The 27,279-nt window shown below is 41.5% G+C and overlaps 1 protein-coding gene across 1 annotated transcript in view; it reads left to right on the plus strand.

Annotated features, from left to right (window-relative positions):
* ARHGEF3 (Rho guanine nucleotide exchange factor 3) overlaps positions 1 to 27,279 on the plus strand; it is a 368,353-nt gene that overhangs the window by 93,008 nt on the left and 248,066 nt on the right. Inside the window, exon 3 of the mRNA XM_029051829.2 lies at positions 22,489 to 22,555. Coding sequence (XP_028907662.1) covers positions 22,489 to 22,555 — 67 coding nt within the window. The remainder of the gene's footprint in view (positions 1 to 22,488; positions 22,556 to 27,279) is intronic.

Raw genomic sequence — 27,279 nt, forward strand, 5'->3', positions numbered from 1 at the left:
TGACAGATTGAATATTTGGATGGAATGAGTCAAAGTTAATGCTAAGGTTATGGGCTTGTGAGACAGGGAAGATAGTGGTATTGTTTACAGCACCTAGGTTCCAGTCTTGGGACTGCCACTAGTCTGCTCTATGTCCTTGGATAAATCACTTCACTTCTCTGTGCCTCGGTTACCTCATTTGTAAATTGGAGATTAAGAATGTGGGCCCTATGTGGAACAGGATCTCTGTCCAACCTGATTATCTACCCCAGTCCTTAGTACTGTGCCTGGCACATAGTAAGTGCTTAACAAATACCATTAAAAAAAGAGCTTGGGTCTATGCCTGTCAGATGGTAATGATCTTGTCTCTGGGGCTGCATTTCAATTTGAAGCCATATTGTGATCCTCTCTCTGGCTGCTCATTCTCAGTCTTTTTTGTGGGCTCCTCCTCTGCATCCCATTCCCTAACTGTGGGAGTCCCTCAAACCTTAACTCTGAGTCCTCTTCAGTTCTCCATCTACACCCATTCCCTTGGAGAACTCATTCCCTCCCATAGCTTCAGCTACCATCTTTATGTAGATGATTCCCAAATCTACATCTCCAGCCCTGATATCTCTCCTTCTCGCAGTCTTCCATTTCCTCCTACCTTTAGGACATCTCCACTTGGATGTCCCACTGACACCTCAAACTTAACATGCCCCAAAGAGAACTCCCACCCACCCCCTGTCCTCACACAGACTTTATCACTCTAGACAGCACCACCATCCTCCCTGTCTCACAAGTCCATAACCTTGGCATTAACTTTGACTCGTCTCTCTCATTCAACCCAAATATTCAATCTGTCCCCAAATCCTGTTGGTTCTATCTTCACAAGATCACTAAAATCTACCCTTTCCTCTCCATCCAAACTGCTACCATGTTAATAATAATAATGATAGCATTTGTTAAGAGCTTACTATGTGCCAAGCACTGTTCTAAGCGCTGAGGAGGATACAAGGTGATCAGGTTGTCCCACGTGGGGCTCACAGTCTTAATCCCCATTTTACAGATGAGGTAACTGAGGCCCAGAGAAGTTAAGTGATTTCACCAAAGTCACAGAGCTGACAAGCGGCTGAGCCGGGATTTGAACCCTTGACCTCTGACTCCCAAGCCTGGCCTCTTTCCACTGAGCCATGCTGCTTCTTTTTTTTATTGCCAAAGTGCTCTTACATTAATTAGTCATTTCAAACCCTCACAAAACCCCTGTGAGGTAGGAGAACCAAGGCAGGTATAATCACCCCCATTTTTCAGATGGAAAAACTGAGGTACAGGGAAGTGAAGTGACTCGCCCACAGTCACGGCAGACTAGCAGAACGGGTGGGACTCGAACCCGGGTGCTTCGGCTTCCAGACCGGCAACCTACCTCTTTGCCACGCCGCTCCCCCTAGTTCATTTCAAACCCTCACAACATCCCTGTGAGGTAGGGGAATCACAGTAGTTATCCTATCCCATCTTGATTACTGCAGCAGCCTCCCTTGCTGACCTCCCTGCCTCCTGTCTCTCCCACTCTGGTCTGTATTTCCCTCTGCTGCCCAGATCATTTTTCTACAAAAATGTTCAGTCCATGTTTCCCCACTCCTCAAGAACCTCCAGTGCCCATCCATTTCCGCATCAAACAGAAACTCCCTACTATAGGCGTTAAAGCACTTGATCACCTTGCCTATTCCCATCTTTCTGATTTCCTACTACAACCCAGCCTGCATACTTCATTCCTCTAATGCTGACCTACTCACTCTACCCCAATCTCGTCTATCTTGCCGTCGACCTCTCGCCCACGTCGTCCCTCTGACTTGGACACCCTCCCTGTTCTTATCTGACTGACGATCACTCTCCCCACCTTCAAAGCTGTATTATAAGCACATTTCCTCCAAGAGGCCTTTCCTGACTAAGCCCTCATTTCCTCTTCTCCCGCTCCCTGATGCGTTACCCTTGCACTTGGATATGCACCCTTATTAATCCCTCCCTCAGCCCCACAACACTTATGTGCATATTCACAGTTTATATTATTGTCTATCTCCCCCTCTAGGCTGTAAGCTCATTGTGGGCAGGGATCATATCTACCAACTCTGTAGTATTGTCTCCTAAGTTCTTAGTACAGTGCTCTGCACCTGGTAAGTGCTCAGTAAGTGCAATTGATAGTATGTGAGTAGTACTATATTTCAGAAGCCTGTCCAGGAAGATCATGATTAGAAATTTGTCAGCTATGGACAGCAGAGAGATACCTCAGTAGTGGACAGTCAGCCTTTTGCTGTCTTTTTGAAGATGGTGATTATGGTTGCACTTCTGAAGTTCTGTGGCATTTCTTTTTGTATTCTGGAAGTTAAGTAATTTTAGAAATGTCTTCTCCTTGCATGTAGTTAGCATGCCAGCAGCAACACTAGCAGTTATCACACTACAAGCAGTTTCTAGGTGAATGAGCTGAGTGGGGGTAGTGGTAGTAAGTGAGAGCAAAAGGGTTTGAAGATGTGGTCTGGTGTAAAGAGCAGGAGTCTGATAGATCTGGGTTCTAGTTCCAGCTTTGCCACTGACCTACTGTATGACTTTGGGCAAATTACCTAACTTATCCTGGTCCTCAATTTCCTCCAATATAAAATAGTGATAAGATAGATCGAGACACCAAAGTAGGACAGAAACTAGATATCTGATTTCATAATCTTGTATCTACTCCAGTGCTTTAGCATATAGTCAGTGTTTAATAAATGCCATAACTGACCCGAGAAGATAAGTGCTATTTCTAGGATAGTTCAAGAATAATAATAATAATAATGATTATGGCATTTTTAAGTGCTTACAATGTGCCAGGCACTGTACTAAGTGCTGAATAATGATGGTAATGATAATAATGATGCTATTTCTTAAGCGCTTACTATGTGTCAAACCCTGTTCTAATCGCTGGAATAGATACAAGCTAATCAGGTTGGACACAGTCCCTGTCCCACCTGGGGCTCACAATCTTAATCCCCATTTTACAGATTAGGTAACTGAGCCACAGAGAAGTGAAGTGACTTGCATAAAATCACACAACAGACAAGTGGCAGAGCCGGGATTAGAACTCATGACCTACTGACTGCCAGGCCTGTGCTCTATCCATTTAGTCCATGCTGCTTCCTATTCAATAGCCCGTTCCCTCAACATTGTTTCTGACAATGACATTAGGATGTTTGGAGACGTGTGATGGATGCCTTCCTTGATATTTAGAGATGGAGGTAGTAAAGGCACTTAGTGAGCATCCATTGGACATAATTCACTGCACTAAACACTTGGGATGTGCCATTTAACTTTCCCAAATTTTTCCCCTCTACATCCTTAACTTTCCTTCTAGCAACCCACTGTGGATTGTCCGTCCATGAATCTAGCCACACCCCTCTTGAATCTTCTTTCCCCCTGGACTACTGACCACTTGTTTTGTTTTGCTGTCTGTCTCCCCCTTTTAGATTGTGAGCCTGTTGTTGGGCTGGGATCGTCTCTATCTGTTGCCAAATTGTACATTCCAAGTGCTTAGTACAGTGCTCTGCACACAGTAAGTGCTCAATAAATACAATTCAGTGAATGAATGTAAACTCCCTGTACACGATAAGCTCAATGTAGGCAGGGAATGAGTCTATGAACTCTGTTATTGTTCTCTCCCAAGTGCTGTGCACACAGTAAGCAGTCAATAAATACAATTGATTGACCCTGCTGATATTTTTGGCCTGAACCTGCTGCTGTCTTCCTCTGGTAATAAATCGTCTACGCTCATCGCCTGCAGTATGAAGAAGTGTTTCCCTTTGTCGTTTGTGGAGTTACCACCTTCAAACTTCAATGGGTGCCCCCTCATCTGTGGTGGTATGATTTAGTCATAATAATAATCTATGGTATTTGTTAAGCAAACGACAATTCTGGAATCACAGTGTCGGTCCTTTGTGGGTTTTTTTTGGACTTCTCTGTGGCACCTCCCAGCTTTTGTCTTTTCAAACTGGAGTCTTAATGTTTTCAGACTATCTTCGTACAAATGCTTTCCCAGCCTGCTAATCCTCTTGAGTTGCCTCTCTCTGTACATTCTCTGGTTCTATTACATCCTTCCTTTGATTCAGTAACCAGAATACATGTGGTATTCTTGGGGTGCATATAACAATGGGTTCATATAGTGGCAACACTGTCTTTTGTTTTATATCTCCTTCCTGATGATGCCAGAATTTAGTTGACCTTTTAAATTGCTGTTGCACACTGGGGTTGTGATTTAAAAGAATGATTTGAGGTGGCTTTACTTAGTTGTGACCAATAACTCAGCCCAGCAAAATGTAGTTTTAATTTGGATTGTTATCCACTAAGTGCACTCTTTGCTCTTATCCATATTGATATCTGACATTTTTCCGCCTACTCACTCAGCTTTATGAGGTCTTTTCAGTTTATCCCTATCTATGTGACATTTCACCACCTGGAAGAGTTTAGTGGCTTCTGCAAATTTTGAAATTTTGCTGCACAATCACTCTTCCAGATAATTTATGAAGATGGTAAATAAAACCGAGCACCCATCCCACTATGTGCATATCTCCATCCTGAAAATGTTTGATTCTCTCCACCCTCTGCTTCTCATCTCTTAGCTAGTTTTTTTTTTCTATCTGTGACAGAATAGTCCCTTCAATCCCATGATTGCTCACTGTTAGAAAATCTAGATGTATTATGTCCAAAGTCGCATATTTAGAGAACCTTACAAATAATTTGAGCAGAATAGTGCAGGTTTTTTCCCTTATATAAATCTGTGGTCTTTTCCCCATAAAGGTAAATTGTGCTTTTCCAAGTCCTCACTGATCCTTAATTATAAATCATAATACAAGTGAGATTCACTGGCCTTTAATCCCCAGGATCACCTTCTGGAACCTTCTTTAAAACTGGGAATTGCATTTACAAACCACCAGAGCTCCAGGAGAGGGGCCATTGGTGAGGAATGATCAGTTACACACTCTTTCAGGAGTCCTGCATCTTTTCCTTCGTGCTGCTTCAGGACTCTCAGGTCAATGCCATCCCAGTGATTTGTTTACCTCCAGTTTATCAATTGGGTTTACCACAGCCTGTGGGCACCACAATTTGATTCAGTTCCTCTGGATCAAAAACAATTTCTCTAATATCTTCCTCAATAAAGACCAAACCAAAGAATTAATTGAGCCTTTTGGCCATCTCTTTCATCCATGACTGCCTCTTTTACCCTATGAACCTCGAGAGGCCCCACTAATTCCCTCGTCAGCATCGAACTTTTCATGGATTTAAAGAATCGTTTCTTATTAGTTTTGGCATCCCTTGCAAAGTGCTCTTTAAACTCCTTTTGGACCTGCCTAATTTCCTGTTTAAATCTAACCTGTCACTTGTAAAGGGCTTTCCGATTCTTACTCACTTGAGCTTTCCATTTTTTTAAAGGATGATGCATTTCCCTGTGGTTACCCTTTCTTGCCCTGCCAACTCTGGCAGGGTTTCTATTGGTTGCTGTTCTGTTGTCCACTTTTTACATGGGCCTCTAAAGAGATTTTTTTTTGTAACAGTCTCCAAGTATCAGGTAGGTCATTTGTATTGCTACAGTTTAATTTCCTAAAAGTAAATATCCATGCATTTTTTGGCCTCCCCACCCAAGCAAAAAATATTAAAATTTTTATCAAGTTGTGGTTACTATTGCAGAGTGGTTCTCCAACATATACTACCTGCACCAGATCCTATCCACTATTCAGAACTCTCCAACCAGCTAATCCAGAAAAATCAGATAGCCTCGAAAAAATTTTATGTCCATTTATCTTTTTGATGAGTTAATTCAACCCAGTTGATGTAAGGATGGTCAAATTTCCCAGGATTACTCGCTACTCTAGTTTTACAGCTTCCCCAGTGTCATTTAACATTTCCTGATCAGTTTCCTCACCCTGATCAGATCATGTATAGAACACTCCTGCTATGATAGTTTTGTTTGTGGGGAATTTCTCTCCAGATGGATACCATGATATTACTCTTAACTGATAAAAATTTCAGTAGTATTGGTTATGTTAATAATAATAATGTTGGTATTTGTTAAGCGCTTACTATGTGCCGAGCACTGTTCTAAGCGCTGGGGTAGACATAGGGGAATCAGATTGTCCCACGTGGGGCTCACAGTCTTAATCCCCATTTTTACAGATGAGGGAACTGAGGCACAGAGAAGTTAAGTGACTTGCCCACAGTCACACAGCCAACAAGTGGCAGAGCTGGGATTCGAACTCATGAGCCCTGACTCCAAAGCCTGTGCTCTTTCCACTGAGCCACGCGCAGATGAGGTGTTGTTCTTCACATACAGTGCCACACCCATGCCTGTGTATCCACCCCAGTCTTTTGAGTTCAGAGCCTGGTAGCACTCTGTCTCATTGGTTTTCTTTCCTCAACTAATGGTCAGGAATTCCAATTAAATCACAGTTAATCAGTCAATGATATTTATTGAGCACTTTCTGTGTGCAGAGCACTGTACTAAAGGCTTGGGAGAGTACAGTGCAACAGAGTTGGTAGGCACATTCCCTCCCCACAGTAAGCTTGCAGACAAGCTACTAGGCACTCAGTTCACCCATTTTTTTAATAGGCTTCTAGCCTTAGTGTGGAAGGACTTGTATATTTTGGCTGTGTTGGTTTTTTTTCCACTTTCATCATCTGCAGTCTTCCCCTTTTGGGAAATCTGCTCTCTCCACTTTCCTATTATACCCTATTTAATCACTTCTGAGCACCTCCCAGGCAGGGTCTGATGAACTCTCCTGTAGGTCCAGAGTCAGCACTCTTCAAGGTCACCAATGACCTATTTGTGGCTAAATCCAAGGGCTCTGTCTATTCTCTCTTAATCCTCCTTGATCTCTTGACTGCCCTTAGCATTGTGAACAATTTTTCTCTTGAAACCCTGTTTCTGCTTGCATGGCTTCAGGTACCATGTCTGTGTGGATGACTCTCAAATCTATCTCACATAATCTGCAATCCCATATTTCCTCTTGCCCTCAGGACATCTTCACTGGGATGTTTCACTCGCACCTCAAACTCAGTGTCAAAAACTGAATTTTTCAGTTTCCTCCTATTAAGTCCACTCCTCCTAAAAACTTTAACCATGCTATCATCCTTGACTCCTCACTATCTTTCAGCTCTCATATTCAGTCAACTGCTAAACTCTGCTAGGGCTTCCTCCGCAGTATCTCCCAGATCTTCCTCTTTCTCTCCATCCATCCAGATACTACCCAACTCTCAGATCATTTCCTATCCTGGTGAAACGACTGTCAGCCTCTTCACTGATTTCCCTACCTTCAGTTTCTCCCCACTTCATTCCATACTATTCACTACCGCATGGATTGTTTTCTTGAAATATCATTTGGCACACATCTCTCCACTCCTCAAAAACATCCAGTGGCTATCAGTTTCCTTCCAGGTTGAGCAAAAACTCACAATTGCCTTCAAGTCTCACGACCAGCTCTAATAATCATAATAATCACATTATTAAGTATGTACTATGGGCCAAGCATTGTACTAAGCACTGGGGTAGATACAAGTTAATCAGGTCTGACACAATCCCTGGCCCATGTGGGACTCAACAGTCTAAGTAGGAGGGAGAACAGGTATTTCCTCCCCATTTTACAGATGAGGAAACTAAAGCAGAAAAGCTAAATGACTTGCCCGAGGTCACACAGCAGACCACAGTGTGTAGGTCTACCTACAGATTAGCTCTGTTCACTCAACCAAAGTTCATCATCTACTCTTGATTCCCTCACCTCCAAGAGTCATTTTCTTCAGCTAAGCAGGACTGGTCCTGGACCAGGACAGGCATCACCCAACCAGCAGTGACTCCAACCCTGTCCCGGGACAGGCCAACTGAACTGGAACTTTGGTTGTTTTCATGGCGGCAGCAGCCTGTTGCTCTGGACTGGAAGAATTGTCTCTGCATGAGAAGCAATGTGGCTTAGTGGAAGTAACTTGGGAGTCAGAGAACCTGGGTTCTAATCCTGGTTCTGCCACTTGCCTGCTGCGTGACCTTGGGCAAGTCACTTAACTTCTCTGTGCTTCAGTTCCCTCATCTGCAAAAATCAGGATTCAGTTCCTGTTCTCCCTCCTACATAGACTATGAGCCACATGTGGGACCCCTGATCATCTTGTATCTACCCCAGTGCTTACTACAGTTCTTGACACGCAGTAAGTGCCAACAAATGCTATTATTATTATTATTATTGAAGCAGCGTGGCTCAGTGGAAAGAGCCCGGGCTTAGGATTCAGAGGTCATGGGTTCGAATCCTGGATCTGCCATTTGTCAGCTGTTTGACTGTGGGCAAGTCACTTCACTTCTCTGGGCCTCAGTTACCTCATCTGCAAAATGGGGATGAAGACTGTGAGCCTCACGTGGGACAACCTGAAGATCCTGTAAATCTCCCCCAGCGCTTAGAACAGTGCTCTGCACATAGTAAGCGCTTAACAAATACCAACATTATTATTAATAATAATAATAAACAGATATCTCAATGGCTCTAGTGCCCTGACCCTCTTCTCATTTCTGGAAGATCCCTTAGGTTGTTTGGGTGGAGCAGACATATGTCTCATGCTCACAGTGCTCTGGGGCTTGGCCCAAAAGGAGCCCCTGGGCTGGACTCAGGTGAGGCCAAGAGAAAACCCTGGGCCAGCATTAAGGAGTATGCAAGGAAACCTCCCCAGGAATGCAGGACAGGCTGGTGGCTCTGGTCTACCCGTGGGGAACAATAGGTGAAGCGGCCATTTTGACTCCACCGCCGATCCTTTTCTGGCTCCAAAAAGAAGGGGAAGTGAACAGTGGCTGTTTGGCCCATAAAGTCAGGGGGCAAAACCAATCCCATGGGAGGAGGGTAGGGGATCTCTCAAAGCCCCCATGAAATTTATACCTGTAGTCTGGAATATTTCCAAGATACTTTTGCATATCCAAGTGTTATGACCATGATGCACTAGCATTAAAGCTTTAACTTTATTAATAATAATAATAATAATAATTATGGTACTTGTTAAGTGTTTACTATGTGCCAAGCACTGGGGTAGATAGAACTTAATAAGGTTGGACACAGTCCCTATCCCCATTTTACAGATGAGGTAACTGAGGCCCAGAGAAGTTAAGTGACTTGCCCAAGGTCACACAGCAAACATGTGGAAGAGTCAGGATTCTGACTCCCAGGCCCGGGCTCAATCCACTAGGCCATGCTGCTTCTCAGTCTTTAGTCCCAATAGTGAGGCCCAGCAACAACAACAACAAAAAATTTATTCAGTCAGTCAGTGATATTATGGTATTTGTTAAGCACTTACTATGTGTCGAGCACTGGGGTAGGTACACGTTTATCAGGTGGAAACAATCCCTGTCCCACATGGAGCTCACAGTCTTAGTAGGAGGGAGAATAGGCATTTAATCCCATTTTAACAGTTGAGGAAACTGAGGCACGGGAAGGTTAAATGACTTGTCCAAGGTCACACAGCCAGAAATTGGTAGAGCTGGAATTAAAGTCCAGGTCCTCTGATTTCCAGACCTGTGCTCTTTACACTAGGTCATGCTGCTTCTCATTGAGTGCTTACTATGTGCAGAGCACTGTCTTAAGCACTTGGGAAAGTGCAATACAAAGAGTTGGTCAACACGATCCCTGCCCTAAAGAAGCTTACAGTCTAGTTGGAGAGCTGGACATTAAACTACAGATAGAAGAAGGGGCAGAGTTTAGCTAAGGATATGTCCTGTGTGGCTGGGCATGGGGTGAGTATCAAAATGCTTAAGGGGTACAGACCCAAGTGCATAGGTGACACAGAAAAGATTCAGTAGAGTCAAGGACTATTAAACTCTGAGGAGATGGGTAAATTCTTCAAATACAGAGTAAACTGTGACTTCTTTTAATTTAAAAAGAAATCTGGATCAAATTTGGATCCTAAAAATAAATTCTGATGTCTGTTCTCTTTCTTGGTATGTGCAGTGATAAAGACTCCCTGCTTAATTTTTAAAACAAAGCTTAAATGCCCATAGTTGCTTTTTTTTTATTTAGGGAAATCTTTTCCTACTTTGTGTTAGCAATGTATAATTTTACATAAGCTCTCCTAAAAGTCTCTTAAAATAATTTTGGACAGAACAGGAAAAAAACCCCACTTTTTTCACTCCATACCATTTCCAAATGCTTTCAAGAAAAGAAAATCACATTTCAATAGGCGAATGCTTGATTCACCTAAGGATAGCTTTCTTAAGAAAATCAGAAAACCAGGGCCAGCTGTAAATGGTAAAGAGTGATGCAACTGCCTTAGGACTCACTGTCAGAGGGGACAACAGCCCAAGTCAGAAGTGGTCCCTGTGTGGAGAGGGATCTGGGAAGCGGAATGATGAGAATGGAGTGACTCTGGAACAAGGAGATCGGGGGACCTCTCCTCCCCACCTTAGAGAAATGCTCTAAGTTTAGAGGTTTGGGCTATCTTCCATATGACATCATTATGTTTATGCTGTGGGCCCAGTATCCCACATGCAGCGGGGTAGATTGATGTCATAAGGAATGGGAGGGGCAGTGAATTTTTCCCCATTTTAGGGTGGCCAAATGTTTCAGGCTGGCCCTGGCTAAGACCTCATAAAAAGCAATATTTATTCCTATTTTAGGGGTGCTGGGAAAACTTTTTATTTTTACTTTTTAAGTTTAATATCAGTTAGGGAGTAGAAACAACCAAGTGTAACTTGGCTCATCATAATATTTATGATCCAACCCAGCTAGAGAGACTTGGACTCAATTTCTAAAATGTCAGTCTCTGTTTCAGAGAGACTGAAAACCAAAGTGATTTTAGTGTAGAATTATGGACCTTATACTTCCACCCATTCAGAGGTGGTAATTACCAATGAGAATGAGTTGCCATTGGTCAGGTCTCTCATACTTGGTACTTTAGAGAGGCTTGCTTTTCCCATTACCTTCCTGATATCAAACAAAAACACGCTTCCTTTGTTTGCAAGCAGAGAGGTAGGCTATCTAAGTATTCTAGTTATGAGCAGAGATTTAAGAAGAGGTGCTAGCAATCAAGCAGTAACACACAGTTCCCAGACCTAAGACTGGTTCCTGAAAACTGCGTCTGAAGTTCAAACATAAATTGGAGCCAATTTTCCTATAGGAACGATATTATAAATGGGAGGGATTAGATACCTCATTTTTGCTTGAGTAGATGAATAATATAGAAGTTTCATGATAGGGTAGTTGACTTTTACTTCATCGGAATTGAAATAGATGTGTCGATCCACTCTGGTGACTGTACCTCGTGGTCTGCCCTCCCCAGCCTCTTCTATCCCACTCTCTAGCTCTATTTAGCTCCCTCTCTCCCCCAGCCCAATTACAGTTATAAATATTGTTTTCACGTCGCTCCATTATGTGTCTCCCTCTTCCCCTTACTACCTACGCCTCAGAGCTAGTGCCATAAAGTTGGGGTAGTGTTGTAAGGTCAAAATGGATAGGTTGTAAAGCTGAAATGGGGTGTAGAAATAATCTAAGTGCCGTTCATCATAATTGAAAAGGTCTTAAGGATTGCCTGTACAAAACTTCACATTTATAAATTTAATATCCATTTGGCACAAATGGAATCAGGTCAGACTTGCAGCGTCTCTTCATTACAGTAAGATGTTAGTGAATGCTCACTTCCCCACCCACCCCAAATTCCCTCATATTTTCTCCATTACAATAGGGAACAACCTTTGCTATTTCTGGACACAGAAGTACAATGAGGCATAGAAACACTCGGAAAGTATGAGGATTTTTCCACTGTTGAATATTCAGGCTTCAAAGATTCAAGAAGTTTCATTGGAAAGCACAGTCCCTGGGCAGCTTCTGATTTGGAGAGATACACTGAAGGGGGAACCAACATTATATAAACCTTTTTATATTGTTTCCATTGAATGAGAATCCCCAAGCTGTTTCTACTTTCATTTGGAGTTACATTTGTTACTGTTTTGAAAAAGTCATATTCATACTGCTTTGATTCTTTGTGTTCAGAAAATTTTTTATATTTGAAGTGTTTAATAAATGTCCTGCCTATACTATATAAAACCAGAAAAAAATCCATAAATTATGCATAAGCAGTCTTTCTTAGGCAATACCACATAAATTATTTATGTTAATGTCTGCCTCCTCCTCTAGACTGTAAACTCACTGTGGGTAGAGAACATGCCTGCCAATTCTGTGTACTCTCCCAAATGCTTAGTCATTGCTCTGCACATAGTAAATGCTCAATAAATGCCATTGATTTATTGATAAAGCAGTTCATAGTAATGAAGTTAATAGACTTAATCCATTTTATTTAAAATGGAAATGTACTAGTTGCAGTTCTTACGTGTGAGCTTTAGGCTGAGCTTTACACTAAGAACATGCAGTTCTTACTTGTGAGCTTACATGTGAGCTCCTTGTGGTCAGGGAACGTGTTTACCAACTCTGTTGTATTGTACTCTCTCAAGTGCTTAGTGCAGTGATCTGCATATAGTAAGTGATCAGTAAATACCATTGATATTGTAATCATGAATCTGTAACCTTAAAATGAAATATAAGTGATCAGTAAATACCATTGATATTATAATCATGAATCTGTCTTTAACCTTAAAATGAAATACTGTGTATTGGTATGATTAAAAAGGCTTCTACTGTCATCAGTTCTAAATTTACCTGCAAGTAAAATGCATTGCTTACTTACTAGAAAAGATGATGTGAACCCAAGAATGTCTTTGGTACCTCTCTATTACAGTGTGCATGTGCTGGAGCACTGTAGCAAATCTGTTCTTGTACTCAACCTATTGACAATGGAAGTAAGTTGAGGGAGAAAACTGAGAATCAAAGGACAATAAAAGACGACAAAATTGAAGGTTCCAAAGCAGGGCATTCTCATCGAAAATGAAAAAATAAATCATGTAACACTACCAACCTTCAACTTTTTCAGTTATGTTATTGCCAACCTCTAATTGATCTGGGCATTTGTGGTGGCTCCAAGAATTTGAACAGCAGCAGGAGAGGTAGATGCTCAGAAATCACCTCAGTTAGGGGATGTTCTTGAAACTGTGTTTTGAATCAAAAGAAAATTTGAATTTTGAGTCACTCTTACTTGTTACCTTAAGAAATGTTGTTTTGGTGAATCTTGTAACACAAGTCCAGTGACTTTTCTTTTTTTGGAATCAAAATGGGGATAACCAGTTTTCTTGGATCTTTAAGCTCAGGTATCCTTAACTCTTGGGCTTATTGAACATATTTTCATTTAGATATAAAAACAAATTGGAATTCAGCATCTTTTGTCCCTGAATCATCTTCTTGTGAAATTTTTGGTTAGTTGAATATCGTTAATATTATGAGCCTAACCATCCTAAATAAATCAGCATATGAATATGTCATCTGGAAGATTTCAGTGCTTGAATTGGTAGCTGTGCCCAAATATGGGGAAAAAAGTTATTGGACCACATGGGATTGACAAACTACATAGTAATGGTTTACTTTTATTTACTCAGTGAATGTTCCAAACCCTTCTTGTGATCAGACACCATATTCTGCTTTCCACCTAAAAGGAAAATATCCTGGTTGCACCCTTGATCTGAGAGTGTGTTTACCAACTCTGTTGTAATACTCTCCTAAGCACCTAGTGCATTGCTCTGCACACAGTAAGCACTCATAAATACCACTGTTGGAGTAGCGGGACCTACTGGTCATACAGAACCCAGCAGCTGGACATGGGTCAGGGTGCTGGATTATCATTGTTTGATATACACCAAGCCTAATGACAGTACAGTCATTGCTTTGAAAAATGCCTTGAAACTGCCTTGATGTGTAAATGTTAGACTCTTGGAGAACAAAGACCCTTGCAAGGAGCTCTGCAGAAATATTACAGCCTCCTTTTTGAAACAAGAAACACTTACCACAATTTCTAATATCAGTCGTGAAGGAGTGTTTCTCCCTAATGCTATCTAACAAGCGGCCATCAAGGCATTAGGCTTGGGTAGATGAAGCCATTGAGATTGGATCAATGAAAATGACTCATTAAAAAAAGACTATTTGCAGTAAAACGAGTAGTGTGTCAACAACACTTTCCAGAACCTCATGATCTTGACTGAAGAGAGGTTTATAGAAAACTAGATCAGGATGTGCAAATTAAGTTAAAGAAGCGCTCTAAGGCTATTCAGACTGTCACCAAACCAAAATTTTCTACATATCACTAAAGTTATATGGCCCTTTACACGTTTCATGGCGCCTCTAAAGAGAGAAGTCGGTTCTGACTAGGTCACACAAAGAGGGAATTACAAGGGAATGACAGCAACACTTTATCTTTCTGAGAACACCATCTTCTATAGAAGATGAGACCTTGAAAAGCATAGAAAACATCCCAGTGGATGAAGACATAACACTTGTGCCTTCGACTGAGGAAGTCACCTCAGGATCACAAAAATGCTAAATGCTACCATTATCAAGAAAAAAGGTAAAATATTGGACTGGGACAACTACCATGGCAAGTCATTCATCTCCACTGCTTACAAGAGCCTAACCAGAGTCCTTCTAGACTAACTATTGAAAAGTATAAATGACTGCACACTCCTGGCTTCACAATGGGGTCTCAGAACAGTGTGGCTTAGTAGACAGTTCAGATACTAGATACCTATAGGGGACAGCTCCAAGACCTCTAAATAGGTTTCATAGACATTTGTCATCATCAAGAAATCCATACTCTGGAAGCTTCTTTGTAATTTGACTGCTCAGGGAAATTGATCAAGGTGCAGTGACTGTCTCATGATGACTTGGATAGTCAGTCTGCTACCATGGAAGCAAGCTCTTCTCGCCTCATTAGAGCTTGGCTGGGTGGGACAGGAGAGAATAGATGCTGGAAGACACCCCAACAGCCTTCAGATGATCACTTTAGAAAAGGGTGAACAAAAACATTTGGAACAGAGAAAATATTTTAAAGATGCAGTAAAGAGGAAGCCAGTATGGTGCACTGTAATCAAGAAAGGAGTGGCTCTTTTTGAAGTCAAAGCTCCCAGAGCATTTGAGACAGAGGCTAAAGCAAAAATCAGTGCTTAGCACCGTGAGCAACGTATGCTCACCCAACAGAGCACTACCTTTTTAGGTGCAAGGTTTGGTTGGGACCGTAGACTGCAGTTTCTCAGTCACAGCGACACCCACTGATAAACTTCATCAGTGATGGTAGCTTCAGGTACAAAAGACAGCAGCTCTACCACTCCATTTTCGAGTGGCTGTTTTAAACCTTGCATTAACTGAGGCTACAGGAGCACTTGACTTTATTGAATGTCTTACAGTTTAGGACTTGGGAATACAGTGGTCAAATGTTGAAGGTGGCATTGTCCAAATCATGTATAAATAAGAAAAATTATATTTTGCTTTCTGTAATTTTCTCATTATAAATGTTTTTCAAAAAAATGCACACCATTTATTAAAAGAATCATTTGGCCTTGTGAAAAGTATTTCTCCCTGCTCCCCTTAGAAGAACAAATATTTATAAGTGGGAGGAGGGGAGACAATATTTAGACATCAGTATTGCTTTTCCTCAGTCATATATATTGTGCTTACTATTTGCAGAGCACTGTATTAAGTGTTTGGGAGAGTACAATCTAACAGAGTTGGCAGACACATTCTCTGCCCACGTTGAGCTTACATTCCTCAACTGCAAAGTTTGGAATGCTTAGGAAGTGCCATAGGACTTCAAAGATACCATCCTCAAGAAGAAAGGTGAAAGAGTTGATTGAGAAACTACTGGCATGTCTCACCCATTTCCCTTGCCATCAGATTTTTAGTCAAAATCCTTCTGGGTTTGCTTCTGAAAAATCAGTCATGCATTACCTGAATCACAATGGGGCTTCACACCAAAATCCAGCTCAGTAGACATGATCTTTGTAACCTGACAGACACGGGAGAAGTGCAGGAAGCAACGCCAAGTTGTCTGAACTGTATTCATACATCAGTCAATCAAGGGTATTTACTGAGAGCTTACTGTTTGCAGAACATCTTACAAAAGAATATGACACCATCAACAGAGTTAAATACTAAGCAAATTTGTCCCGAGAAGTTTTCCAAGATTCTGAGCCTATTCCATGATAGAATGGCCCAAATTGGTAGATTGTAGGGTGCCCTATCTCAGACTTTCCAATCATCTTTGGAATAAAATCAGGTTACATGTTTGGTCCAGTCCTGTTTATACAATTTTATGCCACCACATTTGAGGATGCGACAAGGAACCTACAAGCTCACATCTGAATACACTCCTGAACTTTGGGCAAACTTCCTATGTGATAGACTGTAAGCATCTTTCAGGTTCTCTGAGACAATCATTTCGGAGGTTCTGGATATTTCTGATTGTACACTAGAGGCACACACAAGAGGGCAGGCAGATATTTATGAACCACTTTTCAGAATTAGGACAATAAGCTTGAAATTGTATACATTTATATACCAACTTGCCACAGGGAAATGCAAATGCACAGCTGAAGATTGTAATTGGCTCTATAGCGCTTAACTGTTATCACTAAATTTTGCTAAGTAGTTTCCAATTTGGAGAAAAAATAGAAATTGAAATTGATGGCCCCAGTGCCCTTTGTGAAGCTGACATAATATAGTAACAAGACCTCAGCCTGTTAGGATAAAATATCTTTATGAGAGAAAAAGTTCCAGAGACTTAGGAAATGTTTTAGGAACTATTTAATGCAGAACCAAACATGAGTTAAATCCTATAGAGGCAATCTCAACATCTTTAGAAGCTACTGTTTCCTTGCCATCCAAACTGCTATCACATTGATCCAAGCACTCATCATCTCTCACCTTGGTATCAACCTCCTTGCTGACCTCTCTGCATCCTATCTTTCCCTTCTTCAGGCTATACTTCATTCTGCTGCCTGGATCATTTTTCTTTAAAAAAAAAAATGTTCAGTCCATATTCCCCCCAGTCTTCAAAAGCCATCAATGGTTGCTCATCTCCCTCTCTATCAAGCATAAACTCCTTACTATTTATTGGCTTTAAGGCACTCACTCAGCTCTCTCCCTCCTACCTAACCTTACTAATCTCCTACTACAATTTAACCTATACAGTCTTCTACTGTAATACCAACCTACTCACTGTACCTTGACCTCATCTGTCTCACTGCTGACCCCTTGCCCATGTTTTCCCTTCTTATCCAACAGTCCACATCCCTCCCCACCTTCAAAACCTTCTTAAAATCACCTCTCCTCCAGGAGGCCTTCCCAGACCCTCTATTTCTCCTATCCGTCCTCCCCTTTACATCAGTTATGCACTTCACCTTAAGAACTTTGATACTCACACCAGCCCTACAATACCTGTGTAAATATTCTTATACTCATCTATTCCCTTATCCCTAATCTGTTTTAATGTCTGATTACCCCCGACCCCCAACCCCTGCAGACTGTAAGCACCTTGTGGACAGGGACCCCATTTACCAACTCTGTTGTATTTTCCTAAGTGCTTAGCACAATGCTCTGCACATAAATACTCGAATACCATTGATAGTATTTATTGAGCATCCATTCATTCAATAGTATTTATTGAGCACTTACTATGTGCAGAGCACTGTACTAAGTGCTTGGAATGTACAAATCGGTAACAGAGACAGTCCCTGCCCTTTGTCGGGCTTACAGTCTAATCGGGGGAGACAGGCAAGAACAATGGCAATAATTAGAATCAAGGGGAAGAACATCTCATTAAAACAATAGCAAATAAATAGAATCAAGGTGATGTACATCTCATTAACAAAATAAATAGGGTAATGAAGATATATACAGTTGAGCGGACGAGTACAGTACTGAGGGGATGGGACAGGAGAGGGGGAGGAGCAGAGGGAAAGGGGGGAGAAGAGGGTTTAGCTGCAGAAAGGAGAAGGGGGGGTAGAGGGAGCAAAGGGAAAAGGGGAGCTCAGTCTGGGAAGGCCTCTTGGAGGAGGTGAGCTCTAAGTAGGGTTTTGAAGAGGGGAAGAGAATTAGTTTGGCGGAGGTGAGGAGGGAGGGCATTCCAGGACCGCGGGAGGACGTGGCCCAGGGGTCGACGGTGGGATAGGCGAGAATGGGGAATGGTGAGGAGGTGGGCAGCAGAGGAGCGGAGTGTGCGGGGTAGGCAGTAGAAAGAGAGAAGGGATGAGAGGTAGGAAGGGGCAAGGTGATGGAGAGCCTTGAAGCCTAGAGTGAGAAGTTTTTGTTTTGTGCGGAGATTGATAGGCAACCACTGGAGGTTTTTAAGAAGGGGAGTGACATGCCCAGATCGTTTCTGCAGGAAGATGAGCCGGGCAGCGGAGTGAAGAATAGACTGGAGCGGAGCGAGAGAGGAGGAAGGGAGATCAGAGAGCAGGCTGACACAGTAGTCTAGCCGGAATATTACTAGAGCCTGTACCAGTAAGATAGCCGTTTGGGTGGAGAGGAAAGGGTGGATCTTGGCGATATTATAAAGGTGAGACCTGCAGGTTTTGGTAACGGATTGGATGTGTGGGGTGAACGAGAGAGCCGAGTCAAAGATGACACCGTGGTTGTGGGCCTGAGAGATGGGAAGGATGGTCGTACCATCCACGGTGATAGGGAAGTCTGGGAGAGGACCGGGCTTCTATTGAGTGCTTACTATGTGCAGAAGTAGTATTGCAGTAGTAGTAAGAGTTAAGTATTTGCAGTAGTACTATTGCAGTACTATTATTGTACTAGTAGTAGTATTGTACTAGTAGTATTAGTAGTAGTAGTAGTATTGTACTAGTAGTAGTATTGCAGTACTACTATTGCAGTAGTAGTAAGAGTTAAGTATTTGCCATGTGCAAAGCACAGTACTAGATACTGGGAAAGAAGTTCACTAATGAGATAGAGATGTGACCTTGGCCACCAGAGTGCTCACAATCTAAGAATAAGGTGGTGAAGGGATTGGTGACACACAAGGAAAGATAATCAAACAAAAAGGGAAAAGATGATGATAAATATGAAAGGGATCGCAGGATTTAGCCTCCTAGTGGCTCAAACCAACAGTCACTGAAGCCACAGCTGGGACTACGACAGTGTCCGTCTCAACGTTCTGAAAGTCAAAAAGGTGTGCCGCCACGGCTTGAGCCCTTCCTGGGCTGGAGGACATCACACTATACTAAATGCTTGGGACAGTACAATAGAGGTTAAAGATGTGATCCCCCTGCCCTCAAGGACCTCACATTCCAGTGGGGGGCAGATAAATTACAGGTAGGAAGAAGAGAATAAAAATCTGGGTAGGTGAATTAATATACTCAGAGTATGTGAATTGTTAAATGCTTATGGGGATATATGTTGAGCGGCAGTGTGGCCTAGTGAATAGAACATGGGCTTTGGAGTCAGAAAGAACTGGGTTCTAATTCTGCTCTGCCACTTGTCTGCTCTGTGACCTTGGGCAAATCACAAGTTTGTTGTGCCTCAATTCCGTCATCTATCAAATGGGGGATTAAGATGGTGAGCTCCATGTGGGACCTGGACTGTGCCCAACCTGATTAGCTTGTATCTATCCCAGCACTTAGTACAGTGCCTGGATCATAGTAAGTGCTTAATAAATACCATTAAATATCTATATCTATCTCTACAGGTAGATATAGGTAGATATGTTCAGGTGATTGTGAGTGCATAATTTCTGAGTGGGTACATGGGTACATAGAGAAGCAGCGTGGCTCAGTGGAAAGAGCACGAGCTTTGGAGTCAGGGGTCATGAGTTCAAATCCCAGCTCTGCCACTTGTCAGCTGTGTGACTGTGGGCAAGTCACTTCACTTCTCTGTGCCTCAGTTACCTCATCTGTAAAATGGGGATTAAGACTGTGAGTCCCACGTGGGATGACCTGATTCCCCTGTGTCTACCCCAGCACTTAGAACAGTGCTCTGCACATAGTAAGTGCTTAACAAATACCAACATTATTATTATTAATCTGTGAAAGATTTTTGGAGGAAGCAGGATTTCAAGAGTGCTTTAAAGATGGGGTGAGCTGTAATCTGGTGATTTGAAGGAGCAGGAAGTTCCACACAGAGGGGGAAGCATGAGCAAGGAGTCAGAGACAGGAGCTATGAGACTGATACCTCCATGTCCAACATTTGAAAAAAAAGGTGGGGACTGGGGAGCAAGGTGGGAAGGTGAGGGGACGCCAGACCCAAGTGGCAGAACTGCACAGCCTGCCGAGATTTGAGCTGGGACCCAAGGTGCAGGGAAGAAAAGAAGGGAGTAGGTTGTTAACTTGCTCCAAACAGGCTAACTACAAGTGAGTTGCTTCCTCCAGGGCTAGTGAAGGGCCACCATGAGCCAGACCTCCGAGCTGGTGCCGCTGCCGCTAATTGACCAGGACTCTGCCAGAGCAGGGAAGCTCCTGGGCCACTGTGCAGAGCAAGGAGGATTCCTACTGCTGCTACCCAGGTCGGGCAGCTGCTTGAATGTATGGATGTTGATATCTTTTTATGGAATTTATGGATGCAATAGATTTTAGATCGCTATGGACTGTTCATGATTTTGTGTACAGTTGGCAACAGTGGCACATTCTTTCCCCTATATGTAGCTCCTTTCTCCCATGAAATCTTTCCAGCCCTGTCCATCCCAACCTTTGCAGAACTCCTAAAAAGCCACCTCTTCCAGAAGCCATTCCCTGATTACTCTCCACCTCCCTGATCACACCCTCCCATCAGCCATTCTTTTTTTATTTGCCTACTTAAAAAAATCAGTTATATCTATGTGTTTAATGTTTGCTCTTATTGTGGATGTGTCTATCTATCTATAGATAGATATATATAATTTTGTGACAGTCTGTCTCCCCCAATAGATTGGAAGCTCCTTGAGGGTAACGCTTTGTATCTTCTTCTGTTAGTTTTCCCAGAACTGTAGAGACACATTTATCCCCTGTTACTGATGTACCAAGTTTCTCTAATGTGAATCTTTTTCATGGATCGGCTCAATACACTATTTATTAAGAAGCAATATAAAATTTAGCCAATAACTGCTAAAAACCTATAAACTCTTTACTTTCCTAAGGAAGAAGTGCAGAATTGTACATTCCAAGTGCTTAGTACAATGCTCTGCACACAGTAAGTGCTCAATAAATACAATTGAATGAATGAATGAGTCTATAAAACTGACATGGAGATGTTTTCTTGAGAGAACAGAGTAATAGAAACAAGAGGAGACCACAAGCAAGCACAAACCAGATCTAAGACCTTATTCTTTCCGGGCCCACTACCAGGAAAGTAAAAGGGCTGGCTTTAGAGTGGAGAGGAGGCAAAATCTACTCTTGGACATGAAGTAAAATATTAAGTAGAATTTTAAATAGAATACATAAAATATAAACTAGATAGAAGGGCCAGGAATCACAGTGTATCCATAAGGATCCCAGTTCACTCTTCCCTATTGGCACATTATTGGTACATCTCTGATTTATAGTGGTTGAATTTACATTTTGAAGTTTTCTTTGGCTTTGTTGACCTTCTTAGGCTTTAGGCTCTTACCTCTTTGAGGGCTTATCCTTTTGGGTAACTTATCCAGTGCCTAGGCCAGTACTTTGCACAAAATGGGTGCTGAAGAAATACTTATAATGATGCTGAAATCTGGTCTCCATGCCCCTCTAGCTGATATTTTCATTAACAGTACAATGTTTTGCCACAATACATGTTTTCACTTTGTGTTTTGGCTAGAATGTGACAGCAAAATTAGGGAGCATGTAAGCTTGTTGTGGGCAGGGAATGTGTTTATTGTTGTATTGTACACTCCCTAGCACTTAGTACAGTTCTCTGTGCACAGTAAGTGCTCAATAAATACGATTCACTGACTGACAACATGAGTCCAGTTGGTAACAGCATAACATAGTGTAGGAAGAAACAATTGTGTATATGTATGTGATGTTGGACATGGCAAGTACTATAGTGCAAATTGTCCTAAGCAAAGACAAGACCCCTATATTATGGAAAAAAACTGGATGTAATTGTGTTGTTCTTTTTCTAATTGATTTAAAGTCGTTACCATCTCATTCCATTAGAGGGATACATTTCTGATACCATAGGGGATGGGAAAACTGCATTAGATTTGCTAAGAAACATTGATTAAAGAGAGCTAGCAAGAGTTGACCCATGACTTATTTCTCTGTAAGAAATCACAACTTAAACATGACTTTCATGAAGGCACTGACATTAATTTCAGGTGGAGTAGAAATTGTAAACAGCACCTGATTAAATCCATGTGGGAATTGTGTGAGAGGGAGAGTAATTGGGAGAGTTCGCTAATCTCTTTGTTTGCATCCCAGCTGAATTTGGTACACTGTTCAAAGCAAAGGTGTTGAAAACTATCAGAATTTTAGGCTTTCCTTCTAGGGGGCTTGTTTGTAGGAATAAGAGATAGAAGGGAACCTGGAAAAAACATAGCCACTCCAGACATTGCAACCTATGCCACTTCAAGTGGTCATGTCTATTTGAAAATTGATAATGGGGAGGCCAGTTCCACAGATTAGCTGGGAAATGAATAGTAAATACATTGTCTTTTCTCCTCTTTTAGACCTAAACGCCAGCGGCAGAACAACTTTTCGATGTTTCCTTCCCCTAAAGGCTGGAATTTCAGAGGGGTAAGTGTCTTTTCCTATGTATTTCCTGCTGCTAAGTATGCACTGGTACTACATTTGATTTGAGCTGTGTGTTTTAAAGATGAAGTTCAAGGAAATGGCACTAGGAAAAACCTCAACCAATAAAACTTTTGTCCTTTATAACTTCTTAAACTCTGGATTTTTTCTGATTTAACCTGATTGGCTCAACAAATCATTCTTAGAATTAAGGGTAAGTTTATATTTACTTTTTCACTGCTAAAATGAACTTAAACTACGAATCCCTCCTAACTAGGGTACAAAACATATAGCAATATAGCACATTTTTCATGATTTGTCAGTATCTCCTCAATCATCAATAGAATTGGCATGTATTTTGGAATGTGATGTTTGGAAGGTTTGGTCTTTTTTTTTTTTTTGAGGAGTTTCTCTTCTCCCTGACCTGAAGTTTTGGCTCATGTAAAAATGGCACCCGTGGTCAATTTTTGCTCATCTCTTGAGTGAAATCATTCTTCTCTTCTCTTCAAACCCAAGAATTGGATTTTGAAAAATTTTTGATTGACACCTTTCTTCACCCATTTACACCATTTGTAAACATATAAACAACATTACTGAAGAAACACTTGACAAGTAGGTGTACGGTTTGTGTTTTGGCTAGAATGTGACAGCAAAATTAGGGAGCATGTAAACTTGTTGTGGGCAGGGAATGTGTTTATTGTTGTATTGTACACTCCCTAGCACTTAGTACAGTTCTCTGTGCACAGTAAGTGCTCAATAAATACGATTCACTGACTGACAACATGAGTCCAGTTGGAAACAGCATGACATAGTGTAGGAAGAAACAATTGTGTATATGTGTGTGATGTTGGACATGGCAAGTACTATAGTGCAAATTGTCCTAAGCAAAGACAAGACCCCTACATTATGGAAAAAACTGGTATAGGAATCATAAAAATAATCACTGAAATAAAACTGGCATGGACTGCCTGCCATTCCCCAGCCCCCAACCCCTGTAGACCAGGCTGCCAAGGGAAATTGAAGACTCTCCATCCCTAGAGATCTTTAAATATAAAATAACAATCATTTGTCCTGGAGGGGTTAGACATTCATTCACCTGGATGCAAGGGGGCAAGATTAGAAGTCCCTCTAGAGGTCCCTTCCAGATTTTGGATTTTTTGATCATGCAGATTGAACCTCTTTGAGAGTAAGAATATCTGGCTGTCTTCCAAGATGAAAACATTTGTCTATTGAAGTTTGTTCAACAAACTTCTCTTCTTTCATTTCCTTCCCAATTTCTCACCCCAATCACCATCTCAGATTTCCCACAAACACAATCCTCGGTTAAGTCAGACAAGGTTTATTTTTTAAATGTCCTGTTTGTTGAAAGAGTAGGAGTGTTACTAAGCCTATGAGCTACAAGAACTGATAGGCATGATGTCGGGGGATAGGGGAAATAATTTAGTTAGTAAAATTTTGATGTGGAAATGATAAAGAAATTGTGTTATATTTGAGAAGTCTCACTTTTCCTCACTTTAACCGTAATTTGGCAGAAAAAACCTTGGGCCATTGGAAAAATACCCAGAAAACAAACACACACACACACACACACACTGTTTTCTAGGGGGGTTTGAAGGCATATTTCAGTATTCAAGTGCTTGAAGAGAGGTAATTTACTGCCACTGGGCTTCCTTTTATTCCTCCTTTTTTTCATTTCCTTTTGAATTTTGCAAATTCAACTCCAGATGATGACACCTGTGAGGAAGGCCAGCCTCATTTATCATTTGTCTGACACAAAAATGTGCTAAAATACCAAAGTTGTATTTTAGATGCATAAGCAATTTCTTTTCTGGTTTACATGTCAAGTCTTTAGTGAGAAGATAGCATGTGAGCCAAAACTTCATAAATTCCACATTTCTCTGACTATATTTAAGAAGCCTGCATTTATTTTCTTTATCTAGCTTCACTTTAGTTATTCCCCTTAGGATTACACAGAATTAAGGAGAAAGTTGTTTTAGGGCCCTGTAAACAGACAAGATTTTCCTTAATTTTGCTGAGCAAGTTACCCAATAGGAGATTTCCACCCCAGAGTAGCATTTACCTAGGTCATGTGGTCAAGAGTTTCTTAGATAGAACTCTGTTTGCCTGCCTGATTCATTTGGTACTATTACCAAATTGATTTTTACCCCAACTCGCTACTGAAGTAGCAGAACTAAACCGAATATACTTGAAATTTTAAACAATGGATTGCCATTTTTTCCTCAAGATAAACTAGAATAGTATACAGTTTTTGGAACTCTAATTCTGAAGTGATGTAACTTTTGCTGGCCTATCTGTGGGTGTCAGGAGAAATTAATAATGAAATTTATTAAGTGCTTACTATGTGCCAAGCACTGTTCCAAGTGCTGGGGGAGATACAAGGTAATCAGGTTGTCCCACGTGGGGCTCACAGTCTTAATCCCCATTTTACAGATGAGGTAACTGAGGTACAGAGAAATTAAATGACTTGCCCAAAGTCACACAGCTGACAAGTTGCGTAGCTGGGATTAGAACCCGTGACCTCTGACTCCCAGGCCTGGGCTCTTTCCACTGAGCCACGCTGTTTCTCTGAGCCACGCTGCTTCTCTACCATCAGTTGGTGTCAGTAACATTTTTGAGTATCTACAATGCTTGTAACGCTGTACCAGAAACTATAGAATGTACATGGGCAATTGAAAGAAGACAGTCCAGGCCCATAAGGCATTCACAATCTAGGGAGGGAAGACAAACATAGAAATAATTTAATATCAAACAGTTAAAACACTTAAATGTTATGTGGCAAGATGGCTCCTTCTTCTTTGACTCTTTCCCAGTCCATTGTATTGGAAAAATCACCAACCTTCTAGATCGTACAGAGGTGCTTAATTTTCAGTGAAAGAGATCCTGAAATCAATCAATCAGTTTTATTTATTGAGAGCTTATTGCATGCAGAGCACTATATTATGTGCTTGGGAAAGTACAGAATAACAGAATCAGTGGACTTATTCCCTGGCCACAGTGAGCTTGCAGTCTAGAGGAAGAAACTCAAGCGATTATGTAATTTTTCATTTTCAGCAACACTGTGTGGAGATATTATTGTAGTCTTTATTAGTGATGATAATACTGTTTGCCATCCAGTCTACTAGTATAGTATTTTACAATTGTTATTTGTTTACATTTAAACATATTTTAAAGTTTTTAATATTATTATCATCATTATCATCACATATAAGTCCTAAGTTTGCAAGAAGCACTGGCACTGAGGAAACGAAAAAGGATGATGATTCAGACCTGATCCCCGGTTCACATGAGGCTCATAATTTAAGCGGGGGAAGGTTAGACACCCTGGAAAAGAAATAACTGGGAAAATTCAATGAAAAAATTGCAGTAAGAATAATAAGTAACAGAAAAATGGCAACAACAAGAAGAGCAGCTTCTATGGCTGGGAGAAAATAGTCCTCGAGCATCTTAACTGCTCTGGTCAGGGCTGTCCCTGGTCAAAACAGTCAAAAGCTTCCCATCATTCACACAGTTAAGACAACATCCTTCTTCCTTCCCTGCAGCTGAAGGATAGGCCTCTCCCTGGCAGGAAAGGAGCAAGGGAGGAGCCTTGGCTTCAGACACTTTTCCCCAACTCCCAGATCTCCAATAGTGGCAAGCAGGTGTCTTCAGTGGCTGGAATATAAAATACAGATTTCATAATTGAAATGGTAAGCCCAGTGTGCTGGGGATCTCAACTTTTCAATCCAGAGGGGTCAAGGCTAGCGCCAGCACAAATTAAGCAGTGGTTCATTGCCCACCTTCATTCCTTTTATATTCACTTATTAAGGTGCTCTGCCCTTGTTGCCATTATGCAATTTGATCCATTCAACAAAATGGACTCACTGTCCCTTTTCCTAATTCTAATTTTCTAAAGTTGTCAAATACTTCTTATGTTTTCCCTCATCCACCCATCTCCTGAAAATTGAAATGAACACACCTTCAGTCATCAGACTATTGATGCCTGTACAGCTCTGTAAATAAAACTTAGTGACTTTTGCAGTGCACTTGACAGTATAGAATGAAAATATAACACTTGAAGTAGTTGGGAAATCTGTAAGAGAAGGTGAGGGATGGAGTGGGTGGGATGTTACTGAAGTGGCATCATGAGGCAAGGAGCAGGTTGATTCCATCTCCTTTCAGCATAGCGTAGTGGGAAGATCATATTGCCTGAGAGTCAAAGGACCTGGGTTCTAATCCCAGCTCCGCCACATGCCTGCTGTGTGTCCTTGGGCAAGTAACTTCTCTGTGCCTCAGTTCCCTCATCTGCCAAAGGGGGGTCCAATACCTGTTATTTCTCGTACTTAGACTGTGAGCCCCATGTGGGACCCAATTCTCTTATATCTACTCCAGTGCTTAGCACATAATAAGTGCTTGACAAATACAATTATTATTATTCCCTGTGAGTCAGGGATGGGAGGAAGGCTCCCTTGTGAGATAGTGGCAGGAGTGATAATATATGGTATGAAGTAAGCCAATTCTTTGTTGAGTCCCAGTATTGCTCTATTCCTAGAAACAGGCCTTTCAAGTTACCTCTATTTTTTGGTAGTCACTGTTTACCATTAACTGAGGTTTCCTCCTAGTCGAGGCATGATAGGATTTTTCAGTCAATCCATCAGTGGTGTTTATTGAGCACTTTCTTGTTGCAGAGCACTGCACTAAGCACAATAGAGTGAGTAGACATGATTCCTGCC

Source organism: Ornithorhynchus anatinus, chromosome X1 (genome assembly GCF_004115215.2).
Source record: "Ornithorhynchus anatinus isolate Pmale09 chromosome X1, mOrnAna1.pri.v4, whole genome shotgun sequence".
Lineage (NCBI taxonomy): Eukaryota > Metazoa > Chordata > Mammalia > Monotremata > Ornithorhynchidae > Ornithorhynchus > Ornithorhynchus anatinus.